The 23,995-nt window shown below is 34.8% G+C and overlaps 1 protein-coding gene across 1 annotated transcript in view; it reads right to left on the bottom strand.

Annotated features, from left to right (window-relative positions):
- Positions 1–23,995, bottom strand: part of LOC145692617 (uncharacterized) — an 82,734-nt gene that overhangs the window by 10,886 nt on the left and 47,853 nt on the right. Inside the window, 6 exon segments of the mRNA XM_081767939.1 lie at positions 2,064–2,244; positions 4,872–4,966; positions 7,827–7,953; positions 11,187–11,382; positions 14,103–14,199; positions 23,333–23,545. Coding sequence (XP_081624065.1) covers positions 2,064–2,244; positions 4,872–4,966; positions 7,827–7,953; positions 11,187–11,382; positions 14,103–14,199; positions 23,333–23,545 — 909 coding nt within the window.

The raw sequence follows: 23,995 nt of genomic DNA, 5'->3' as shown, positions 1-23,995 counted from the left end.
TCATCATCATGCACTTGCCTTAACCATCGCCTTTCTTACAAGGGACATATTTCGGTTCGAACGCAAAGATCAACATAAAACTTGGTAGACATATACAGGACTAAGTACTGACCACTGTAGGTGGAGTCATTCCCGTGTAAAATTCGTTTTCCGCCGACAGCGCCACCTATCCTTCGAAACACTAGCAGTTAGATTTCGCGTAGTAGGCGCTGAGTGAAGATCAGTTAGTGTGTGATAGTGAGCTCCAATTAGTGTTAGGTATGGTAGACAATGTGCAAAATGGGACGGGCTTTTGGCATTAACCGTCTTCATGTAGTCGAACTTTTAAAAGGCAAACTAACGCGCAAATTTAAGGATCAGACGTCAGCTGGAATGAAACATGAGTCATTTTCGACATTCGTCTGCAATGTAATTATCAGAGAGTACGAAAATGAATTAGAAATGATACATACATCGACACTCAACTGATATTATGAATTGTTCGTGATATAATTCTTGCTTATTTCTGAAGATTTTCAATGAAAGTCGGAGACATTTTGAATTCTGATAAGCCAACTTCTTTTGCCGCTTGGAAAGCCCAGCACTGTAAATGCCAGTAATGTACTGATACACCATACTCTCTGATGACTTCACATTTCACTGTTTGGAGTTTCATTTCCCGATTCCCTTTGAATGAAGCAAAGTTCGCAGACAGTGCGTATCCATAATCCAAATATTTTTGCAGTTATTTAACGAAATAAGTTTCTTATGTCGTTCCAGAAGCTTCCTATACGAATTGTATCCTCCTTCATGATAATCTTTGTAGATACTCCGGATTTTCTCTTCCGTAAACTGCAGAAAACACATGTACTTTTCAGTTTTCGTGCTGGAGATACGTCGTATTCGCTTTGACTACTGTCTTGTTCCCGCTATGGAATACTGTCTTATTCCCGTTTAAAACTGCTATCATAGATGTCTTTCTGTGCCCTGCCATCTTCTTCATAATATCTGTAGTGTGTCGATTTGTGTATCATTTCTAATTCATTTTCGTACTCACTGATACTTAAAGTGCACAAAATGTCTCAAATGACTCATCTTCCGCTCCAACTGACGTTTGATCCCTAATTTTGCGCCTTAGTTTGCGTTTTTAACAATTCAACTACAGGAAAGGAGTTAATGCCAACAGCCCGCTCCATTTTTCCACACTGACTACCATATCTAATATTAATTGGAGCTTGCTACCATACACTGACGCACCAAAGTGATCTTCACTCAACGCCTATAACGCAGAATCTAACTTCTAGTGTTTCGAAGGATAGAGGGCGCTGTCGGCAGAAAACGAATTTTACACGGGAATGACTCCCCCTACAGTGGTCAGTACTTAGTCCTGTATATGTCTACCAAGTTTTATGTTGATCCTCTCGTTCGAACCGAAACATGTCCCTTGTTAGTCTAAAGGGCACGTTTGTTGGAACTTAAACTGAAAAATTGAATTTCATTTTTAATTTCATTTCATTTTCAAACTGATCACCATAAGTATTGCTTTCTTATAGCCAAATGTTGAACTATTATTGTTACTCTAATGTCAGAGATTCTAATACGAGCATTCCAAAAGTAAAGACATTATTTTTTTCGGCCTCCATTCCTCAAAGTGCTTTTTCCCTCGGACACTTGTAACATTCGTGCAGAAATTGATGCAGATTGTCCTTTTAAAAAATTTGAAGGAGTCAAGGATCTTATAAAATAGAGGATCTTCCCTTACAACAAAATTTTGAAGCCATACGTCACAGTTTCGCCACCCCTACTCTGCCGACTCCGCCCAATAGGATCTAAATGTTTTGAGCCAACAATCATGGCGGAAACGAAAGTAGCCAATCAAACGATGGCAGAAACGAGAGTAACCAATCAGACGTGCCGATGCTCGGTTGCTTTTTGGCTTCACCGATTTAATAGGATGAAGATACATATGGGCAGATCCTCTATTTATAACATCCTTGGGAGGAGCATTTACAACAAATCATAGAGTTCACCATCAGTTCAGTAAATTGCAGAATTACTTTAAAAAAACCAGGAGCAAACGTTACCTTTCCTAATAAACGGCTGCTCTGCTTCCCTTTGAAATCCAGTTATAAGGTCCTCCAAATTCACCGCTTTATTCTTCCGGAAGTTCTTGATGTCCAAATGATCGGCTAATTTATTCACTTCTTCGTCCGTGTAACTCTTATTTAGAAACGTTGACACCCTCCTAATTACAGATGGTAAATCCTTTGGAAATAAAAACAAAACGATTAATTCATTAATAATATATTTTTGTAATTACATTTATTTCTTTATGCTCAATTAATTAAGGTCATACTTTATTATACTGGTTGGTTAGATTGAAGTTTAGCATTCCTTTCATCAGCGAGGTTTTATGAGACGTGAATCTACTGCTAACGTGGGACCCGAAACACCTGAGCTCCCACCGTGAATCGAACCCAGGTGTCCAACACCAAAGACGCAAGAACTTGCATCTAATAAGGAATCGATAGGCAAAAGACTGTATTCCGGAGGTCAAAGCATTGAGAAAGGATTTAACCAAGTGCCTACTTCCCAAAAACAGTAGTTCATCACTCCACCTGCTGCAAATTGCTTCTCTGAACTTAAGAAGTCCTTATAATGTTTATTTCTCCCAAATTCTACAATGATTTGTAACGAATAGTTACTCTTAAAAACTCCCACCCGGATCCAATTCTTTAAACAGTTTTATCTATCATACCACTTGATAAATATAAAGCCATTTAGTACCCTCTCTGTCTCAACGTACAACAGTTCTTGTGAACGCGCTATTTTCTGTGAAGTTTACAAAATATTAGCCCAAAGCGTGCTCATAACAGTACAGTTAATAGAGAACAACTGTAATAGCAGGCGACACAAGCACATGTTCTCTGGCACAGCCTCTGGCTATCTGAATAAAAAACTTCGTACTGATTCGACGATAAAGTTTAGGAGTTTTGCCGCACTGCCGTCAAGTTTAGAATTTTTGACCATGATAGTGGAAAACTTTGCATTTGATATTGAAAGTACGGTACAAGGAATCTAATTATGAGAATTAAAATATTCGTTAGCATGAACGGACATACACTGAGAAAAATCCGTTATCCAGACAATAGTAGTCCTATATTCTACAAATAAACGGAATCCATAAGTCTACTACTGAAATCTGTACGGAGAATGCGTTTTCCATATGCTACACACATACTGTCTTTCACCCGGTTAGATGTTACATCATTCCGCTGTAGGATTTTTCACATCTAACAGTCTTCCATATATAGTATGACATATGTAAACGTATGGTACATACGTCAGCTATATGTTACATACTTCCATCTGTCTGTGAGACCCCGATTGCCTACATACTTTCTTTGGTTCGTATGGAAAGTACGTATAGATGGAACAATTATAAGGAAAGTATTATAAAATATATGGAAAGTATTATAATATGTACTTTTCAGTTATACGTTTCCAACAAGATGTTACCAATAATCGTATTTTAAGTCCAAAAACTACAGGATTTACGCATGAAACGTACCTTTTTACATACGCCCAGTGTTGTATTAAATGGGGAGCTTCCGGGCTTAATCCCCCGAAATTTTATTTGCTATTTCAAAGTAAATAAAATATCTCGCAGAATTTTCACATTTCCAGAAATAAAGTTAGCAAAGCCCCCCGAAAGAAAATCGTAAATACGCCACTGCATACGCCACATATGTTTTCTTTTCTCTGTGTACGGGGTAATCGCTAAAGTAATGAAGACAGAATGAACAGAAGAACTTGATTTGCTTTTAGAACTACGCAACGTCACACACGAAACAAAATGGAAATACAAAGCTGTATAAAAGAATTTTGAGATCGAGTGGTGCTGGTATCAACCTTAGGGCTTAGTGAATTGCTTCCACTTAACTGCTCTGAATACATAGTTCAAAACATGGCTCTAATCACAATGGCTAATAGAGGAATGCACAGCTTACCAAAGTTCAAGAAATTGTAATTTTGTAATTAAGCCCAAGTTTAATTCTCATATCGTGCTTGTAATAGAGACAAATCCATCTCATAAGAGATAATGAACAACAATGTTTGGGAACAATATTTTTAGACCCTTTCTACGTTTGTGTTACTTGGGAACAGCCGCTAGCTAAAGCATGACCCGAGGAGTTGAGCACCCCTACTTCCAGCTTTTCCAGTTGTTAGTTGGTATACGCATATAAATATAACGTGAATTCAAGTCATACCTCTAATAATGATCTCTGATTTTCTGTCTTAGTGTTCTGATTATGAGTCTGGTTCATAATCACACATGGTCATGCTTCGACCTCGGTATCAAAGAAGCAAACAGCGTTACCGAACTGCGGAACACCATCACAGAAACATTCCAAACAATATCACAACAGCTTTTCTTCTACGACTTTTCACGGAACGTAGCATTGTATTCAGTTCAACTACGTTAATGATGGTACTCGTATCGATATTCTTGACTTATAATGCAAGGTAATATAGGCCAAACCATCTTGTAATATTTATTACACTATCGAGTTGGGCTTATTGTCTATCCTATAATTTGTTTTCACATTAGATTGTCAAGAGGAAATTCGGCAATTTTATGACTAACATGACAGATCATTTATATTTCGATAATACTGTTTGTTAACAGATATAAATCTAGAATGCTCATAATTTTATGTAAAACACATCTCTTAATTTTTTGTCATTTAAGAAAGTAAAGCAAAGTTGAAATTGAACTAGCCGTTAAAAGCTGTGCATTTCATCTCTCATCCCCCAATTCAAGGTGCTTTTGTCGTTAGGACCTTCTGTATGAGAAAGTTTCCAGTTGCTGTCTTTATTGTAAGTCTTACCTTCTTGAGTTCTTCATAGAAAAGGAACAACAAATTCGGATGACTCCTCTTCTCCCAAGCTTCTGTGATGTGACTCCAATATGGTGAAAATGGAACTAGTGGAAGTTAAAAAGAAGATTAATTTTGTTATAACGTTACTAATAATTCTAAACAAACATTAACAGACTAAAATTAATGTATTATGGTATTGATAATTTAATATTTTCAATCTTAAACCCTAGTGATACCCGCATTACGTTGCTAATACAACTGGACTCGAGTTCCTACATATGAGTCTTTTAGTTACTTTCTACGAGTGGCGGCCGGTTGTATGAAAAGCTTATTAGGGTTGCAAACTAGAGAAACAAAATTCTTTTCCTACATTTTAGGTGAATTTGTGAATGTATTGTAGCTTGAGAGATTATACTAAACTGTACTGTGCCACAAGGAAACGAACTACCTGTAGACTTTGAAACATTTTCCTTATTCTTGTTTCTCATATATTTTTCATCATCATCATCATTTATCCACTTTCTCTTCAGGGAGTGAGTGATATCCAACTAGTTACTATTTTATAATAATATTATGTATTATTGTGGTTCTTTTTATTAACTGTAGTGCTATTGGAATGGGACAGGGATGCTCTCTCTTGACAACAATGTTTAATGTCTATCTTGAAGAAATAGTGAAAAAGAGTCTACATAACGAAAACGACATTTCGGTAGGAGATAGGGTGCTTAGGTGTGTACGATTTGCAGTTGATATGGTGCTTGTTGATAAATCTGAAAATAAAATTAATAAAATATTAGCAAGCTTGCAGAACAGCTGTGAAGAATTTGGGATGAAAATAAATGTTAGAAAGACAAAAGCCATGGTGAATGGAACGAACCGGTCGTTGTCAAATATAGTAGGAGCGTAGAAAATAGAACAGGTGACTAATTTTTGATACCTGAATAGTATTATTAGCGATTATATGAAGTGTGAAAGTGAAATAAAAGCAAGAATAGAAATGGCGAAAGAAGCCTTTAGGAGGAAGAAAAGTCTATTTTGTCGGACCTTGAATGAAGAGTTGAGAAAAAGACTCATAAACTGCTTCGTGTGGAGTATTGTATTGTATAGGTCAGAAAAATGAGCATTACGCGAAAGCGATGAAAAGCGAGTGGAACTTTTGAAATGTGGGTGTGGAGGTGAATAGAGGGATCGAGCTGAGATGGGTCGAGCGGAAAAAGAATGAGAAGGTCCTCGAAATGGTGGGGGAGAAAAGAACAATTTTAGATACTATTAAGAAGAGTAAGAGAAACTGGTTGGAATATTGGCTAAGAAGGAGTTGTATCATGAGGGATATACTAGAGGGTTTGGTGGCAGGAAAGACAGGAAGGAGGTGAAGGAGACTACAAATAATGGACAATACCAAAACAGAGAAATTGTACATGAAGACGAAGATTTTAACGGAATACCGTGGAGCATGGAAGCTTCTTATTTGCAGCAAGTGACCTGCCAACAATGGCAGAAATCCTATGACAATCAGTGAATGTAATTTACTAGAAGTGAAGTCAGTAAGTGATATAAAGTGTAATGTATTCTCTCTTCATTATATATTTATGAGAAAAAAATAATAACAACGAAGTGTAAGTGCAAGTAATCTTAAAACACAAATAAATAGATAAGAAAAGAATAAAAAAAGAAACAATGATTAATGAGAAACTGAAAACCACACACCAAATTAGACTAAATTGACAATTAAGAGAGACACCAATATTAATCAAAGAAGAAACCAAAATCAATCAGATGAGAGAAATGAATCAGGAAGGAAAACAAAATCAATCACTAAAGGAACCAAAATAAATCAGTAGATAAAATCAACAAAAAGATAGAGAAACAAAAATTATTCCGAACAAATAAAGAAAATAGCTACAACTTAAAATAACTAATTAACAGTTTTAAAAACGAAATCTTATATTATTAAGAAACTAACTAACCCTATAGCCTATAGAACCCGGAGATTCAATACCGCATTCACAAAAGTTCTCCACTGACTTCTATTCTTAGCTAACTGCATCCAGTTTCTGCTTTGTATTCCAATCTCTGCGAGATCCATTTTAATATAATCCTCCCATCTGCACCTAGGTCTTCCTAATGGTCGTTTTTCGGTTGGTCTTCCAGTTAAGATATTGAAAGCATTCCTACTTTCTTCCATCCTAGCTACATGACCTGCCCAGAGTGCCCACATATGCCTTCTAGACTTAATGACCCTAACAATGTTTAGTAAACCGTATAAATTATGTAGTTCCTCGTTATGAAGTTTCCCACCATTCCCCATCCCCGTTCCTCTTGGATCCGAATATTCGTCTCAGGATCTTGTTCTCAAATACTTTCTGTCTACTTTCTTCTCTCAATCTAAGCGACTATGTTTTGCAATCATACAGAGCAACAGGCATGATTATCGTTTTATATATTTTAAGCTTCAAATTCCTCGACAGAATTCGCAACTACAAGAGGTTTGGAACTGAATAATAACATTAATTTTTAGCTTTTATTAAAAAACATTTTTTAATTTTATGTTTAAATGAGTTTTCAAATTGTAAGATGCGGGATTGTAATAAAGATTAATATACTTGTAAGAGGTCATAAGTTTCTTGGTCCATATATACTCCGAAAATTTATCCTGTTAAAATCAGTTATCAGTAGTTGTATACTGTGAACGACTTTTATATTGAGTATCAACATTTATTAAGAAACCTGAGTAATATGTATTTTGTTAAATAATATTAGTTTTTCAAAAGAGATCGTGTATGGGATTTGAATTCCTTATTGTTAAGTGCAAATTGTACCAAGAAAACTTTCAAAAATGAAACACATAGATTTACAAAATGACACAACAGGAGAGAACTTCTAGAGAATTAAGAAGAGACGAGAAAAACTTATTCCTCGTCTCATTCCTTTGACAACACTAAATATAGTTAAGAATTTACTTACTGAGACCCTTTTGGAAATAGTTCCAGTATGTTTCAAAGTCCACTCGGAAATCCATTATTCTAATTAGCCTTTCCAAGTGACGGTACGATACAGCGACGTCTTTGGGATTTCGAGCTACGTACACCACCTACTCAAACAGAAACATAAAGATTTTTAATTGTTATTTATGATTTGTCAAAACGTTCATGCACATCAATTAACTCAAGTAAAAAATAAGCAAATTTTGCTACCGCAGTTTCTTTAAATTATATATTGCATATTTTTGGTTATATATATGGAATTAACACCAATTTAAAGCCCGAAACATTAAATTTGAAAGTTACACGTGAAACACACATTACACTTTTAATTATTTCATCATATCTTCATGTTTAAAAAATAAATAGAAAATCTGAGACCGATTTCCGGTCTTCAAATTTCACAATTTCTTTGTGAAGACTCACAACTTCACCACGCTTGTCTGCCGTCGGCACAAGTACTTCTTGCAGCTAATGTCTATATAAAGAACGGAGAAAAAGTGGGATTCCCTCTGTAGAGATCTGTGGGAATTATAATGGATCTAAGCTCATTTTTTTGTACTCAATTTGTGAAAAGGATTCTAGGTTGTTGGGAACGGCAGTGTGCCATCTTTAGTTATACGTAATGGAAGCAAAATCCCAAATCTTCATGCGACTAATTTATCTTTTTCAGAGAACATAGACACAGTAAAAATGAAATCAGTTAATCCTACAATGCACAGTAGAACAGTGTAGTATATCATACAGGTAAATGTATCATACCGGTCATAGAGGTAAATGCTTTCCTACATAATAGTATGTAGTTGCTAATGCAAGTTCAACCAAACTCGGAATGTTCAAAGCTAATTGTATTTCCACAGTTTTTGCATAGATGGTACTATTAAACATACTGGTACTCCCGTTACTTGTTTTTGTTTTCTCTTGCAAAACTATTTTCTTTAAAGAAATTTTTTAAATAATCATGCATTGTAGGGTTAATGCTAGGAGTAAATGAAGACTTAACTACCATCCTTGGCATATTTTGAATGAGATAATTCTCTGAAAATTATTTCTTTCATCAAGCAGCACCTCCAGCTCCGAAGTAATCGTGACAGTCCAGTAATTATGAATTTGTGTATCTTACTAATGAATGTTTTGGTTGTGGTAAACACTATGGAAATATAAAGGAGAGAAACGATTGGATTCAGTGTGTTCGCTGTTAATGGTGACTTCATGAAACCTGCCTTAGGACATTCATTGATGTTTTGCCTTGTGGTAAAGCGAAAACAAGGAAAAGTTAAACGAATGGTTTTGTGACAGAAGTATTTATCAACTTATTTGTACGTGTACATTATTCATTGTTGTTTATGTAGACCACCGTTTCCTGCCTAGGGTTTTTTTAATTATGCGATATTGTCTTCTTAAAACTGTGTAATTGGTCTCGCGATTCGTATATTTGTAGAATCAATATACTCGTCTCATTGTTCGTTGTTTAAAAAGAAAATATCAATAATAAACTTCAAAAACATGATGTCTAACTACTACGGTATCCTATGGTTACCGGTATTTCTCCTGGAGCATCTCCGGAGAGGTGGTCAATGTGACATTTTTCATTTTTTTTTAGTTTCTTTCGTCTACTGATGTTTTTAACAAACCAAATTTTATGAAAAGCGTACAATCCAGAACTTGATTAACCTTGTAACAGCCAAGATGGGTAATGTTACCATTACCGTCCCTTCCCAGAAAAAACTAAATCTTTGAAAATCAGGAAAGAAAGTTTTATGTTCCCTTCCCTCTACTGAAACAAGTAGCCCCTTCGAGAAGAGTTTCCCGGCCAGGTATGTGGTTCACAACGCCGCTTAGCGCACGTAAAAATGTAGGCTACTGAAAAAGAATGGTATGCTAAAGTTCAACAAATAATAATATGTCTTCAAAGGTTGCAGGAATATAATAACACTACTTGATAAACAACACAAAAAGAATTCAGATAACATTAACAAATTTTATTTTTAATAAAATAAAATAAATATACGTAATGTTGAATTGAACAACGAATTTGTGAAGTTCGAAAAAGTTTTGTCCGATTTTGAAAAATATGTTTTCAACCACTAGTAAATTTAAATAAATTCGATTCATGCAAAAACCATAAGATATTTATAATTACTAAAAAAAATTCATCAGGCACATGTTGTATGAAGTGAAATTCAAACATGGCTCCTGCCTTACAACAAGTCATATTCATCGCGAAACATATTTGAAATATAATTATTTATATCACCGGAATTCAATAACAATATTTGAACTGATGGTTCAATTAGAATATTTAACAATTTTCTATCTACATATATTTTTATATACTCACGGAAAACCCAGAATATGATTTTAAATTCACAAATAAAATATACTACACACAATATTAAATATGGTATGACAACCTTTCACAATAAAATTCTCTAAAAGCCATTCATGTTTTAAAGGTTTGAGAAAACTATGGTTATCTAACCGGAATTATCCTACTAGCGTAGTACTAACACATTAGTTCAATAATAATACAATCTTTCGAAATTGAATACTGCTATTGTTACTTATTACTCTCTTCTCATTACCGTTGGATTAGTTTTAACGGTGGAACACTTAAATTAGTAAAAGTTACTTATGTACACTCATGTTCAAAATAATTGTCGCATATCTTTAAATGTCTTCTTGTAAGAATATAATTTGATAATGATTTTCCAGGGTACTTTTAATACTGGTACTATGTGTATAATCAGGGAATGTATATTTGTGATAAATTTTATAGGAAATGAACTATAAATACGAAAATTACAGTGAGTAAAACAAAATGTTGCTAAAGTATTATTTTCGTTTTATTGTTTTCATTTACTGCTCTAAATTTGCCATATACATGTCTTTGCCGATTAGACACATACTAACATTATAAAAAATACCAGGAGAATTCGTTATCAAATTATATTCCTACAACAACATATTTATAGACATGCGACAATAATTTTGGACATGATTGTACATGGAAGAAAACAATGAAAGCTCAGATATATTTTGAACATCCTAACGCTATCCTAGAAGCATCTGGAGATAGGTAGCATTGTACTAGAAGTAACCTATTTCAATCATAACTAAGTGACACTTAATATACGGACACTCTCAATTTCTCATTTAATATAAAGTAACATTAAAATCATCTTCTACATTTTGAGATATTGATAAGTTACCCTTTTGTAAATATACAAGTAATGTCTTCTGGAAAATTACTGTAATTATCTCTTTTAATAGTTCTAAGTAAAAGCCACTTACATACGGAAGAATAATACAATTATTGTCAAAATAATCATATAATACTTACTCTACAAGTGTCCAATAACTTCGGAGGAAGTAGACTGAACGGTAAGTGCGTTTTAATGTATCTGGGAGACGGAGTATTTTCTAGAGCCTCATAAGGAGGGCAAAGTGTGAAGTCTATTGCTTCTAATCCTCTTGGATTGTCTTTGTTCAATTCTTTCAGCTCATCCATTATTTGGTCGTCCACGATTGTACCAATACTAAATTAAAAGAGAAAGGACGAACATTTTAGCTTTGTGTTCGCTGTACTTGAATGAAATGCTGCTGTGGAAGTAAAACAAGAAAAAATGAATGTTGCATTGAATTATGATGAGGAGTTATTGAAAACTGTCTAATTGGCACTCTTTGTTTGTAGTAATGAATCCATACTTCAGGAATTCGTGGAGTAAATTACAAACATCAATGCAAATCGACGTATCAGTACGTTTGTATCAGTGCAGTGGGAGAGGAAGAGAAAAAATATGGTCTTCTAAATACGAGCGTAACATTCATTCGCCATAACGCACCATCATAGAATTCATAGTTGCTGTTGAGAGATCTTGACTCATCCGGATCCAGCTTAAAATTCTGATATATCTCCATGTAATATTGCATCTTCAGTATGTTGAAGAAAAGTTTGTGAATGATTTCTTTTCATTGATTGCTCCTGCTACAGAAATGTAAGACTTCTTTTACAGATACATCCTTAGCCTACCACCATATTTGCCCTTCCCGCTGGTCTAAATACGAGCCTTTGATGTACGAGGTTTTGAGTCTGATTCCCATGTAATCGAATCTACGCGATGCGGATATACTTATAAAAGGGTCTCTGACTACACGGCTGTATCTTAGTTTTAATTTCAGGATTTGTTTTCTTAGTTTTTAGTTCGAAACAAAGGGCAATTAATTGTTTTCGCCGTAGTCGTTTTTTTCGATAAATTTCTTGATTATGTTTCTTGTTTTCTATTTTTCAATGTATCGTATGAATATTAAGTACCTAATAAAAAAAGAAGTTATTTAATAAATTAATCATTCCTCATTCCCTATGTACTACGGATGGCAAATTCCTATTACTCTCCAATGTACACAAAACATATTGTAGAGAAACAAAAAATCAGCTTAGACAAAATGGTGGCTGATGTCCGCCATATTGACTTTTCTCTGACGTCACCTATTTTGCTAATCAGAATGTCATAACAATTCGAACAATACCTCATTTATTGAAATTGGTTCGGAGAATTGAGCTCCACAGGAGAACTAATGGACATGAATTCATACCCAAATTCGAAAAATACTTTACGTCCCACGATCATGCCGGCTGAGCCAAAGGAGACGGTGATGATGAAAGATGAGAGAAATGGTGGAATGAAGAAAGTGGGACGAAACGGGAGAATCCCGAGAAAACCCACGAGCACGGTGTTTGTCCACCACAAAGTCCACACAGCGCGAGCTGGGATCGAACTAGGGACCCCAAGCACTGGAGGTGAACGCTCTAATACCCAAATTCGAATATACCAACACAATACCCTATTTCTTTATTTCGCGTGATGGAGTAAAAATTTTGAATTGAAATGAGTCGTTTTATCTAACGCTTTTAAGACCTTATTTTCCATTTATGACAGCTTTTATACAATAACTTCATTTTAAATAATTACTGTTTGTATATTAATACGTGAAAAAAAATGAATTTTATGAAGCAAATGTGGTTACAAATTTTAATGATACAGAAGAAAAATATTCTTAAACACCTTGTATTTTGTACATTTATAACCTCAATTTATTATGATATCCAGATCCACTTCATGATATATTGTTTGTCTTTGGACAATTAGAATTCAATCAAATCACCTTCAACGTCTTCTAAAGCCTTACTCATTACATGTATACATTCATTCACAGTACTCACTGCAAAATTTCCTTAGAAATTTCTAACGTAACAGTTTAAAGAATTCATTGTATGAAGGATAACACTGTGTAGAGACCAAATAAAATTCATGTCACTTGTGTGGTGTAAATCACAGTCAAGAAAAAAGTTATATTTTAAAAAAATATATTTTTTCATACAGGTTGAAAAATCAGAGATTTATTTATTTCTCTATGTTTATTGATTTAGAAGAGACCAGAAGTTTCCAACTAACAGTAAAATTCTAAATTCTAAATTATCTTGTACGTGATATTTGTATTTAAATGGGTCATAATAGAAATATGTTAAGAGGAATTTAACCATAGTTATACGATTGATAGATAATACTGCCATAAATTTGCTTCGGGGTCCATTCGGTACGGAGGAGAGGCAAGGCAGTTGTTTTCAAGAAGTCTCCATTTTCGAAGCATAGAGATGGATCTCTCCTGCCCAACAAAGGTTGGATCTTCTGGTCTCTTCTGCCGAATATTAACGTAAGTCACATTCGTTCTCTTTATACTAAAATATGAATAAATGTTGAATTGTGATTTTTCAATAGGAAATATTCAGGATTCCTACCGTGTAATAGGAAATGTCTTCCATGTAAATCACACTTTTGTAATTCCAATTAATTAGTTCTCACTTTTGTAACTTCATTTAATTAGTATTATATTAAGTCACATTATATTACAATAAATCATTATAAATATACAAGCAACCATTCTTGCATCATTTAAATATTCACGTTTCTATAATTAAACTAAAGGTGTATCTTATTTAGTACTGACAGGCATTTGGAGAAACCAAACATTTTCTCCAAAATAATTTGTTTACATTTATTAACGGCTTTATGGCTATCAGAATTTTAATATTACACCCCAATATTAAAGTACACCACACTTGTATACACTTTGATTTTTCTAAAGTAGAAAATAAAAGAGTTCGCTTATGAAACGAAAGATATGTACTTCAAATCCAAATAAGAGGTTCGAGAGTTGTTTTTTTGATTTGTCTAAAGTTATAATAAAAATAACTCACTCTAAGTAAGGAAATCTCTTAAGCAGAGGTTCTTCCGCTCCCTTGTAATCCAAATCATGACCTACCAACCACATTAATTCTTGCGTCCATGTCGTTCCTGCGCAAGAAAGAAGAAATTGTAATTATGATCACAAACTATTATTAATAAACTTATGAAATGATCCAATCCATCTCTGTGACCTCAACTCGTGCACAACATACATAATGTCACATATGTCGGATTCTTCGCTGTCAAGCTTTAACTATAATTTGAACTGGATATCATATTTACGACTAAAGTTTAAAAATATTTCTGCTCTTGCATTGATTTACGTGAAGAAGGAGAATATGCAGATTGAAAGGCAGAAGAAATTCAAAGATCTGCCCAGAAGTTTGATAAACAAGAAAATGATGTGTCGTGATAGTAATCTCATTGCCTTACCTACGGGACTTCTCAAACATATTAAACAGGTGGTTAAAATATACAGTACTCATCTTAATAGTTCACTGATTAAGTTAACGCTCAGTTAACATCCAACGAGCGACAACGTAAACAGTTGTAGATGCTCAATGTCCCTGCAGTATGATATTCTGTTCTGTGGATATGTTCGGAAGAATGGACAAGGGTCGTTACCTAAACCAAACTTGATCGGGAGTCGCACAACCATCTCCCATACGTGCTCAATAGGAATTGGATGCGGAACTTAGCAACTCTAGGTAGTTGACCTATTCCAATTAACCACATTGAATTATTCTTTTAGTTAATAGACATGTGGTAGCCTTCTGGAATGAAGTATCCCTTAAAGTGCCCAGCTAAGGTCAAAGAGCAAATTTGTAAAGTTGTGGACGCTCGAGTCCCTGATCTGAACTTGCTCATACTCCCTGAACAAATACAAAAGTAGGTGTGATATATTGTTTGTCACCTTACAAACTGAAATGATATCTGTGTGTCCACCAGGCATACGCTAGGTTTTTCCATCCACCTTCAGGAGAGTGACAATTACATTGCCGTCACTGTGTCTAAGATAGAAATTATTATTGTCGTGGTATACGTCCGCCACTCCTTGTCTTCGACTCTGTAGTCTCTTCCAACACCACCGAATATATTCTTGGCAATAAGCCAGTGCCAGATACAGGGAAGCACCTACGGAGGGTTCCACCATGTCCAAATCCTTTATTTAACTTTGCATTTCTTTTTAATTAACATATTTTTGTCTGTATCACAATCCCAAACACTTAAAACACCAAGTCCAAATCCCTCTAATCTTTTTCACTTTTGACATCTCATCAAAAATTTCTGATTGTGTTTTAATGTAATCGTGCAAGATATAGATAGAAACGTAGACTTTTCTCTGCCAATTCTTTAGCTGTGTTCCTTCTGTGCATGAGAGCACAACCGTAACTAATTGCATCGGTAGGGATCATCTTTCTAGCTGGAGTGTGATTCTTGTCTGTCGTAGGAGCATTACAGGAGAACATTCACTGTAGGAATATTGCCTCATCCTAAGGTGGGTATAACGAAATTCAAAACTTTCCGAACTTTCCAAATAATCTTTGGGAGTTTTCCCCATAACCAAAATATCATCAGCATAAAAAACAACATTAGTACGTAGAGCTTGTCCTATTACTTTATTCAAACATGGAGCCAAAGCAGCACTACCATTAATTAGTCCAAAAACAACACAAATTTATTGTATTCATATAATTGTCCTTCAAACGAAAAACCAGTAAATAGTTTTGAACTTTCTCCCAACAAAAATTGGTTGTACGCCATTACGAGATCGAGATTTCCAAATATCGCATTTCCCTGTAATGAGATGAGAATTTCATCTACTGGTGGGTACCTCACTTGTTGCAATTTTATATGAGTATTCAATTTTCTTAAATCCAAAACTATTCTCAAATGTTTACCATCCTTTTTGGGTACCACATGTAAAGGGTTCAAATGAATACTCTGAGAAGGTCGTATTATGCCATCTCGCAGCATTTCCAATATCTGTTTTCGCACATTTTCTCTAAACCGATAAGGCACAATGTAGTTCTTCGTTACTATGGGATCTTTGGTATCGACTTCAATATCATAGACGAAATCTTTTTAACATCCAGGTCTAAGCGAAAATACCTTTTTATGTTTATAAAGAATATCCCTAAATTGTAATATAAAATCCTTATCAGTAATATTTATATGATTTATAATGTTGTCCACACATTTCTGAAATGAATAGTCATTCTCTCCTATCATTAATTCTTCTTTTTCAATTTTCTTGACATTAATTTTCTCCTGATCGTCTGGTTTGATACTTAAAACATTATTTATAAACTGTTGGCATTGACAAGCAATGCTGTCACTAACAGGAATTAAATTTTGAACAATTTTATTATTAATTGTACGTATTGAGAATGTTTTATTTTCGAAATCTAAAATTGCACGTAATTGGGTTAAGAGATCTAACCCTATTAATTCATGTTCGTTCATTTCATTAATGACTAGGATAGGAATTGTAATTTCATAATCTTGTATGGTAATAACTACTTGTGTTTTACCCATAACTCTTTTCTTATGCATACCAGTATACTCAAGTAATATCAAATTATCTACCTTTTGTTACCTGGGATTAGAATAATCTTTTGTAAGTTCACGCCAAAATGAATACGACAGAAGTGATACGGTAGCTCCAGTATCAATTAAAGCTTGAATAGGGATTTCATTAATTTTGATACATATATTTTAGCAATACTAAATGTTTTTAGAAAAACAAAATTATTTTCAGAGGTAGATACCTCTTCTATTTCATCATCAAACATCCAATAACAGTTGGGAATAGGAATATATTGATAGTTATCATTAGTATCTAAAATCTTAAGATTAGTTTCATTTTCACAAAAAGATTAGGGCGCATTTAACGCTGACGTGGATTCTACCCACTCCATCTCAGCCGGATCTAGTTTAAATTACAGCAATCTGACAATTCCGTTATATTACATTGTACTCCACAGTCCTGTGTATTTTCTTGCCTATTGTATACTGTTACAGAATTTCGATTTCTAATTTGTGAATTCCTGTCACCTGTGAACCTGTTTCGTGAAAACGTGTTACGATTACTATTTCTATTATTATTTCTGTAATTAGGTTCGGTTAAGTACAGGTAAAATTTAATTCATTCGTTCTCCCATTAGAATGAAATCTATTATTATTTCGCACATTTGAAATACCCTCTTGTTGAACATTGATATTACGGACAGAGGCATAATTAACGTGGCTACGATTAGGGCTAGCCTGCCCTCAATTGTTATTTTACATCATAGATTGGCTTTCAAAATTTTGAACAATCATAAAGAGATGGTTGAAGTTGACGCATTGAGCCGAAATTAACATTTGTTGTAGCTTGAAGGGTAATAAGATCGTATGGATGCTATTATCCTAGATTCAGGTTGAAAAGGATTAATTGATTTCAACTCATTATAAGCTGATATTACAAAGTCAGTGATACTCCGCCCCAGTTTAGGATGATAATGCCTATTACGAAATAATGCATCCCTATTAGCTAACATAAAGTCATTTTCAATGTTGGATAATAACGCATTCTTAAAATCAGAGTAATTACGCAGGTTAACATTGATAGCCTTAAACCAAGTTGAACATTGAGGCGATAAAACGTGTGGAAGAATTTTTAAGAATTTAGATTCATCCACCCTCATTAGATCACACTCATCTTCGAATTTCTCTATAAATGTACTAGCTGGTATATCATCAGATCTTCCACTAAACTTTGTGAAAGATTTGATTTCACTGACACGGAAAAATTTACCTGTTTCTATCCTTCATCTGTCGGGAATTCACAGGATAATTTCTTCCACGCTGCGAGGCACGATTGGTTCTACGACGCTGGCCCACACTAACCTCACTATCACTCCTTATTGAAGATTCAGATGAATCACTTTCTTTCACGTTCCTTCGATGATGATACTGGGATATTTGCATAATGTCAGTGAGAACTCTATCGTCGTTCGCATGAGCATTGACATGATTCTCATTAGCAGCAACATGACTTTCTTTGATAGAATTCACTTCTTCTTGCAACTCTCTAATCTGGTTATTATGTTCACTTATTTGGGTAGTGTGATCATTAATTATAGTTTGTACGAGTATTACTTCAACGGAATTTTGCAGTAACTCTACCTATAATCTGTTCCATTTTAAGATCATTTTGTTCAATTCGTTGATTTATTTCTTCCTCTTGTTGTTTAATTAGGTCACCAAAATCTTTCTTTAATTGTCCCATCTGCTGACCAAAATCTTGCCTCAGTTCTTGCTTTAATTGTCCCATCTGCTGATTCATTTGTTCCGATTGTTGATTCATTCGTTCCGTTTGTTAATTCATTCGGTCATCAATATCTTGCCTCAGTTGTCCAATCTGCTGTTTAATTAGGTCAGCTAGGTCAAGGTAGTTCATCTCCCTATTACCATTTGATTCAGTTGTATTTTCAATACTAGAAAGACTCATTTTGATATTGCTGAACATTTTTTCTGCCACTCCTTAATACTCCGTTTTTATGTTTTTAGCAAAATCACTACGTAGCCTTAAAATCAATCTGCAGTCCTGGAGTTTATTATCTAGGAGATTGTTTACTTAACTTCACACAAATCTCCTAAAGTCCTGAAGCGGTAAACCACCAAATTTATATAACGTGTATATTTATATAACTAAAGTTACTGATTTATCAAAATACATCTAAACACTGCATTATGATATTACCTTTTTATTGTAGTACGAAACAATTTAACCATTTACTCTTTAAAAAATGTACACATAAATTTAATGAGATGGATCTTCAGTTATGCATTATTTATATGCCGTTGCTATGACAACTAACTCACATCGTCGAATCACTATAACAAAATATCATCGCATAACAACAGAAAAAGAAATTACATTTATTTCTCTTTTCATATTCTTCTTCTTCCTTTCTTGAACAGCTTGTGCATAATTTAAAAGTACATTTTGCCCACAAATACAAATAAAGATATAATAAAGATGTTAGAATACAAGTATCGTTGTATAAGTACTAACATTTGTCAAAATTCATTTCAAACACATGTGCCGTTTTCATGAGATGAGATCATAACAACAGTCAATGTCCATTCCAGAGTCAAAAAATATCTTTTCTCATTTCAGACCGGTGGTACACAAGTACGCTTACTTCTAATAAGGACCTTATATACCGTGTTCCATCCCCCTAGTTTGAGAATCTCGTGAGAAATTGTATTTTTGCTTAACTTTTGAACTTTATCCACCCTTTAGGATACAACTTTCAATCAAAGTTAGACGGGAAGAACTTAATTTAAGTTAAGTACCAACTACTTCCAAGGGCTGCACTAATTTCGAGATTTTTATTGCAGCTTTACGAAGTGACACTTATTTCATAAGATGCCATTGGCCATATGCTGATATGCAGAATTTAATGCCATGGTGGAACTGGGTGGTGTTTTCAGAAACTAAATAACATGCCATAACTGGGATTCGAACCTATAGAGGTAAGTATTGCAATCGCCGGAGTAATACCTTAATGTACTCAACTAAACAAGACAGCAATTGCATGAAGTTATTTCTTCTGTTGTATTTCGAAAGTCAGCAAAATCCACATACAACTAGATATAACACAGATGAAAAAAGTTATATTAATTATTATTTAGATTGGTAAATAATTCACAATGTAAACATGAAGTTCAAATGTAAAGATTTTTTTAGCCTCAGTTCTTATGAAGAGTTTAAGGTACGCATGGCCCACTCGACAAAGCAGATCGATGTTTTAATTTGTCGTTACTTTACTAACTATACGTTTTGCAATTGTGTTAGCTGTAATTATCATGCCAGAGGAGGTGAATATGATGGTAGATGATATTGCTAATCACAATTGAAGACTTTGGGAGAAACCCGTCAAGTCCAAAAAATGAAAGAGTAAAGGAGATAACTTCACCAGGGTTTTTCCTCATCCGATTTTCTTCAAGCTTGGCACATAAATACTAGACAATTCAGGCAGGTCTCGTCGCCGCTCACACAGAATCAGACAAAAAACTAAAATACTCAAACTTATTGGACAAATATTGGTTTGTAACAGAAGCAATAGAAACCAGTGGGTCTTGGGGTCATGTAGGTTCTAATTTCATTAATGAAGTTGGTCATCGAATAGCAATTAAAACTGGTATCCCCGAGCTACTGCATTCCTTTTCCAAGGTATCAGCATCGCCATCCAGCGCGGGAATGTGTCATCGATCTTAGGTACATTACCTCCTGGTAAAGAACTGGACGAGATTTTTCTTCTATAACCTACAATAAGGCGGAAGTAGAGACATCCTAGGAGGCTGACAACCACTTTGACGATGTTAATGAAGAATGTTTTGAATTCAGTTTGGATAAATATAAGTTCTTGAAAGTCATGGCTAATAATGGTAAATTTGGAAGTGGTAGCAACATTATCTACAGATTTTACTTTGTGCTCAAAATTGTTAAAGACCCAAAAGATATTGTTGTCAAGCTGTCCGATGTTTATTTTGGAATAAATACTAGACCAAAAATAAATTGACACGTACATTTTTGTTTCGTTCGAAAAATAGGTTAAGGGGGCAAAGGGCCTTTTTTTCAAAAAGGGTCCCCTTGATTAAAATGGCTACATTAAAGAAACGTAACTCTGCCGATGGAAAGACGACTTCAAAGTAGGAAATACATGCGTTGTCATTTCTGCGAGAAAAGGGTTGCAGGGGACAATGGCCCCCTTCGAAATAAGAAATTTGCCGAGATTAGTGTAGGTGTGCACAAAGTGTGACCCCGGATCATTTTTTGGTAGATGTTAATATCTGGAACCATGTATCAAATTATGTTTGTGGGCACATGTTTTAAAATAATATTTTTGTCCCTAGGATCCCAGACCGTGTGCAACGCAAAATTTTCAAATGGCAAGTGTGGTCGAATAGTATATCGAATGAAAGCTGTTGTTAAATAGAAGAAGATGGAATAACTCTCGACTCTCTACAATAGCCCTGTGCAAAATGGCGGTGGGACAAAATGGAAACGTAATCATCATTGAAAAGTCTATGGCTACCTTTATAAATGTGAAGCGCCGAAATAGAAGTGAAGCAGGAAAACACGTATTTCATCATTTTAAAAATGCACAATGTGTTAAGGCATAAAACAATATGTCACAGTCTCAGACGAGTCCTACTCATAATTTTCAAATAGTAAGTAGGGGTCAAATTAAATATCGTTTGAGAACTGTTATAAAATGAAAGAAGCTGGAGGAAGTTTCGACTATCTACACCTGTGCAACAGAATAGCGGATCAATATGTAAATACAAACTTGATGGAAAAGTATATGACCACTCCTATAGATCTGAAACGTTGATACAGATGTCAAAACAGTAAAGAACGAATTCCACCATTTCAAAGTAGGGTAACGTAGTGACGACATAAAAACCACTTAACATTTGTTCTCTCTGTGTGTGTACGAAAAAGGATTATAGATAAGAGATAAACGCCTCCTTTGAATGAAAAAGTTTTCCTAAATTACTAGTCACTTAGGATTTAGATTTCTTGCCGTTCGGCTTCTATGGCCATTTAGTCATTCACGTATGAGAGATGGCGTCCCTCGGCGAACACACTATCGTCGGTTTGGGCACCAAAATTTTTAACATTATATATGTTGTCTTTGCATTGACAGAGCTTTGTTTATCACTGGGCATTTCTGAACTCTGGCTCCTCTGGATAAGGTGGATAAAGAGGCTTTTTCCTCCCACTCTTACCGTGTTTCTCCTCAGAACACAAACACATGTCCTTCATCTTCCTTATTTTTACAACTGTCTGGCGTTGTGCCACTTCATCCTTCTTGCCATTTTCAAATTTTGCGTTGTCTTGTCTCGAACTCTGCGGGGGACCCTAGAGCCAAGAATATTATTTCAAAACGTGTGCCTACAAACATAATGTCATTCATGGTCACCGATTTTCCCATCTACCAAACGGTTTCCGAAAAAAAATATCCGAGGTCACACTTTGTGGACGCTGTACCAATCTTGGCAAATTTGTCATTTCGAAGGGGTCATTGCCCACTGCAACCCTTTTCTCGCAGAAACGAGAAAACACGTATTTCCTACTTTGAAGTCAACTTTGCATCATTAGAGTTTCGTTTCTTTAATATGACCCTTTTAATCAAGGGTCCCTTTTCTTGAAAATGGGACTTTTGCTCCTCTTAACCTATTTTTCGAGCGAAACAAAAAAATACGTCTCAATTTATTCTTGGTCTAGTATAAATGTGCCAAGTTTGAAGAAAATCGGATGACGAAAAACCCTTGTGAAGCTATCTCCTTTACTCTTTCACTTTTTGGACTGAATGGGATTTTGCCCCAAAGTCTTCAATTACGATATAGTTTTTCACAATTGAAGTCTCAATCAATCTATAAAGTCTGCGGTACTTCAAAATCAGTTTGTCAATAAAGGTTAATATCAGTCTAAAGTGTATGATAGATGGAAGTTATTGATATAGAGTGAGGAAAGAACTGGCAATAAACCGATACCTGCCTGCCAAGAATCTCAAACAATGAAAATAAGGGAACTGCTGTAAAGTCATTTATTCGATAAGATTGAAGTATTGTTGATGGGTAGTCTCTCAATTCTTTGAGTTGAGTTGATTTTGATTTTAACGTTCTGTTCAGCAGCTAGCCTATATGAGACGTGGACCTACTGATTAACGTGGAACCCGAACCACATGAGCTACGGCGGGGAATCAAAGCCAGAACATAAAGAAAGAACATTTTGGCAGTTACATAGTCTTGCAGTGATAAGAAAATATAGACATCTCATTCATTCTCTCACTTCATATTTGTTTTCAAAAAATAATATTACAAGGAACAGGACAATACACATCGTACGTCTTAAGTTCAGCTCAGCAGATCTTCACAATACCTAGACATTGAACTAAAGTGCATGACAAAACTGCTACTCGAATATGTTAAGTGATTTACGAGTTATGCCATTTCAAACATATTGCACTGAAAAAGCCAATATGACCTAGTAATATCTAAAGCACTTGAAGAAGGGGAGGTCTTACCACGTAGGTGTATCGGTACTTCATGTGACCTCATATGCAATTTCCACGGGAATCTACTATATTAATTTGTTAACATATAGAAGACAGTGATAAAACAGAAATAGAAATTTGAAAAAACAAGAGATGGAAATTAAATAACCATTAATCGTTACCTGATCGAGGAAATGTGACGATCCAAACATCATCTGGACGAACTTCGAAATTATAGAGTTTGGCAGCGTGTTTTCTGTACTGAGAAGGGTAAAAATATTTTTCTGGTCCTACTTGAACGAAGCCTGTCTTCTCTCCGTGGTACAGTTTGAGAAGTTCACGGTTCAATTCTGGATCAATATCTTTAATTTCAAACGGGAATGACATGGTTTCACCTGGAACAAACAATAGAACAGTAATATATTCCATAATAATATAGCAAACACTATGTAATTAATGTGAATACTAGCACAAAGGAGAGGATAAATTACGTGTATATAAGATTCAAAGATCTTATACATTTGATAAAAGGTCGATGTACATAAAAACACTAAAACCTTTGCAACCACTCAGCTCTAATAGTAATCACAAAGAACCCAACAAATACATTTTAGTCTGTCCTACTTTCAAAAAAAAAAATGTTTTAGTCAGTGTCTGCTCTTGAGGGAAGTGGCATAGCTAAAATATATTTTCTAGCTACAAGCTAAGGAAAGAAAGTGTAAACTAATATGGGACATCCACAAAGAGTTACACGCCGATTTCAAGGAAATTGTGCAGGTTGATACTAAACATAAAAGAAAGTGGCCCGTAACTTTTCGTTTCTTCGAAAAAAGGTTTGAAGGGGC

This window comes from Thermobia domestica, chromosome 8, assembly GCF_964235325.1.
Source record: "Thermobia domestica chromosome 8, izTheDome1.hap1.1, whole genome shotgun sequence".
In the NCBI taxonomy this organism is placed as follows: domain Eukaryota; kingdom Metazoa; phylum Arthropoda; class Insecta; order Zygentoma; family Lepismatidae; genus Thermobia; species Thermobia domestica.
The sequence above is the reverse complement of the archived record's forward strand: the minus strand, read 5'-3'. Positions and strand labels throughout refer to the sequence as shown.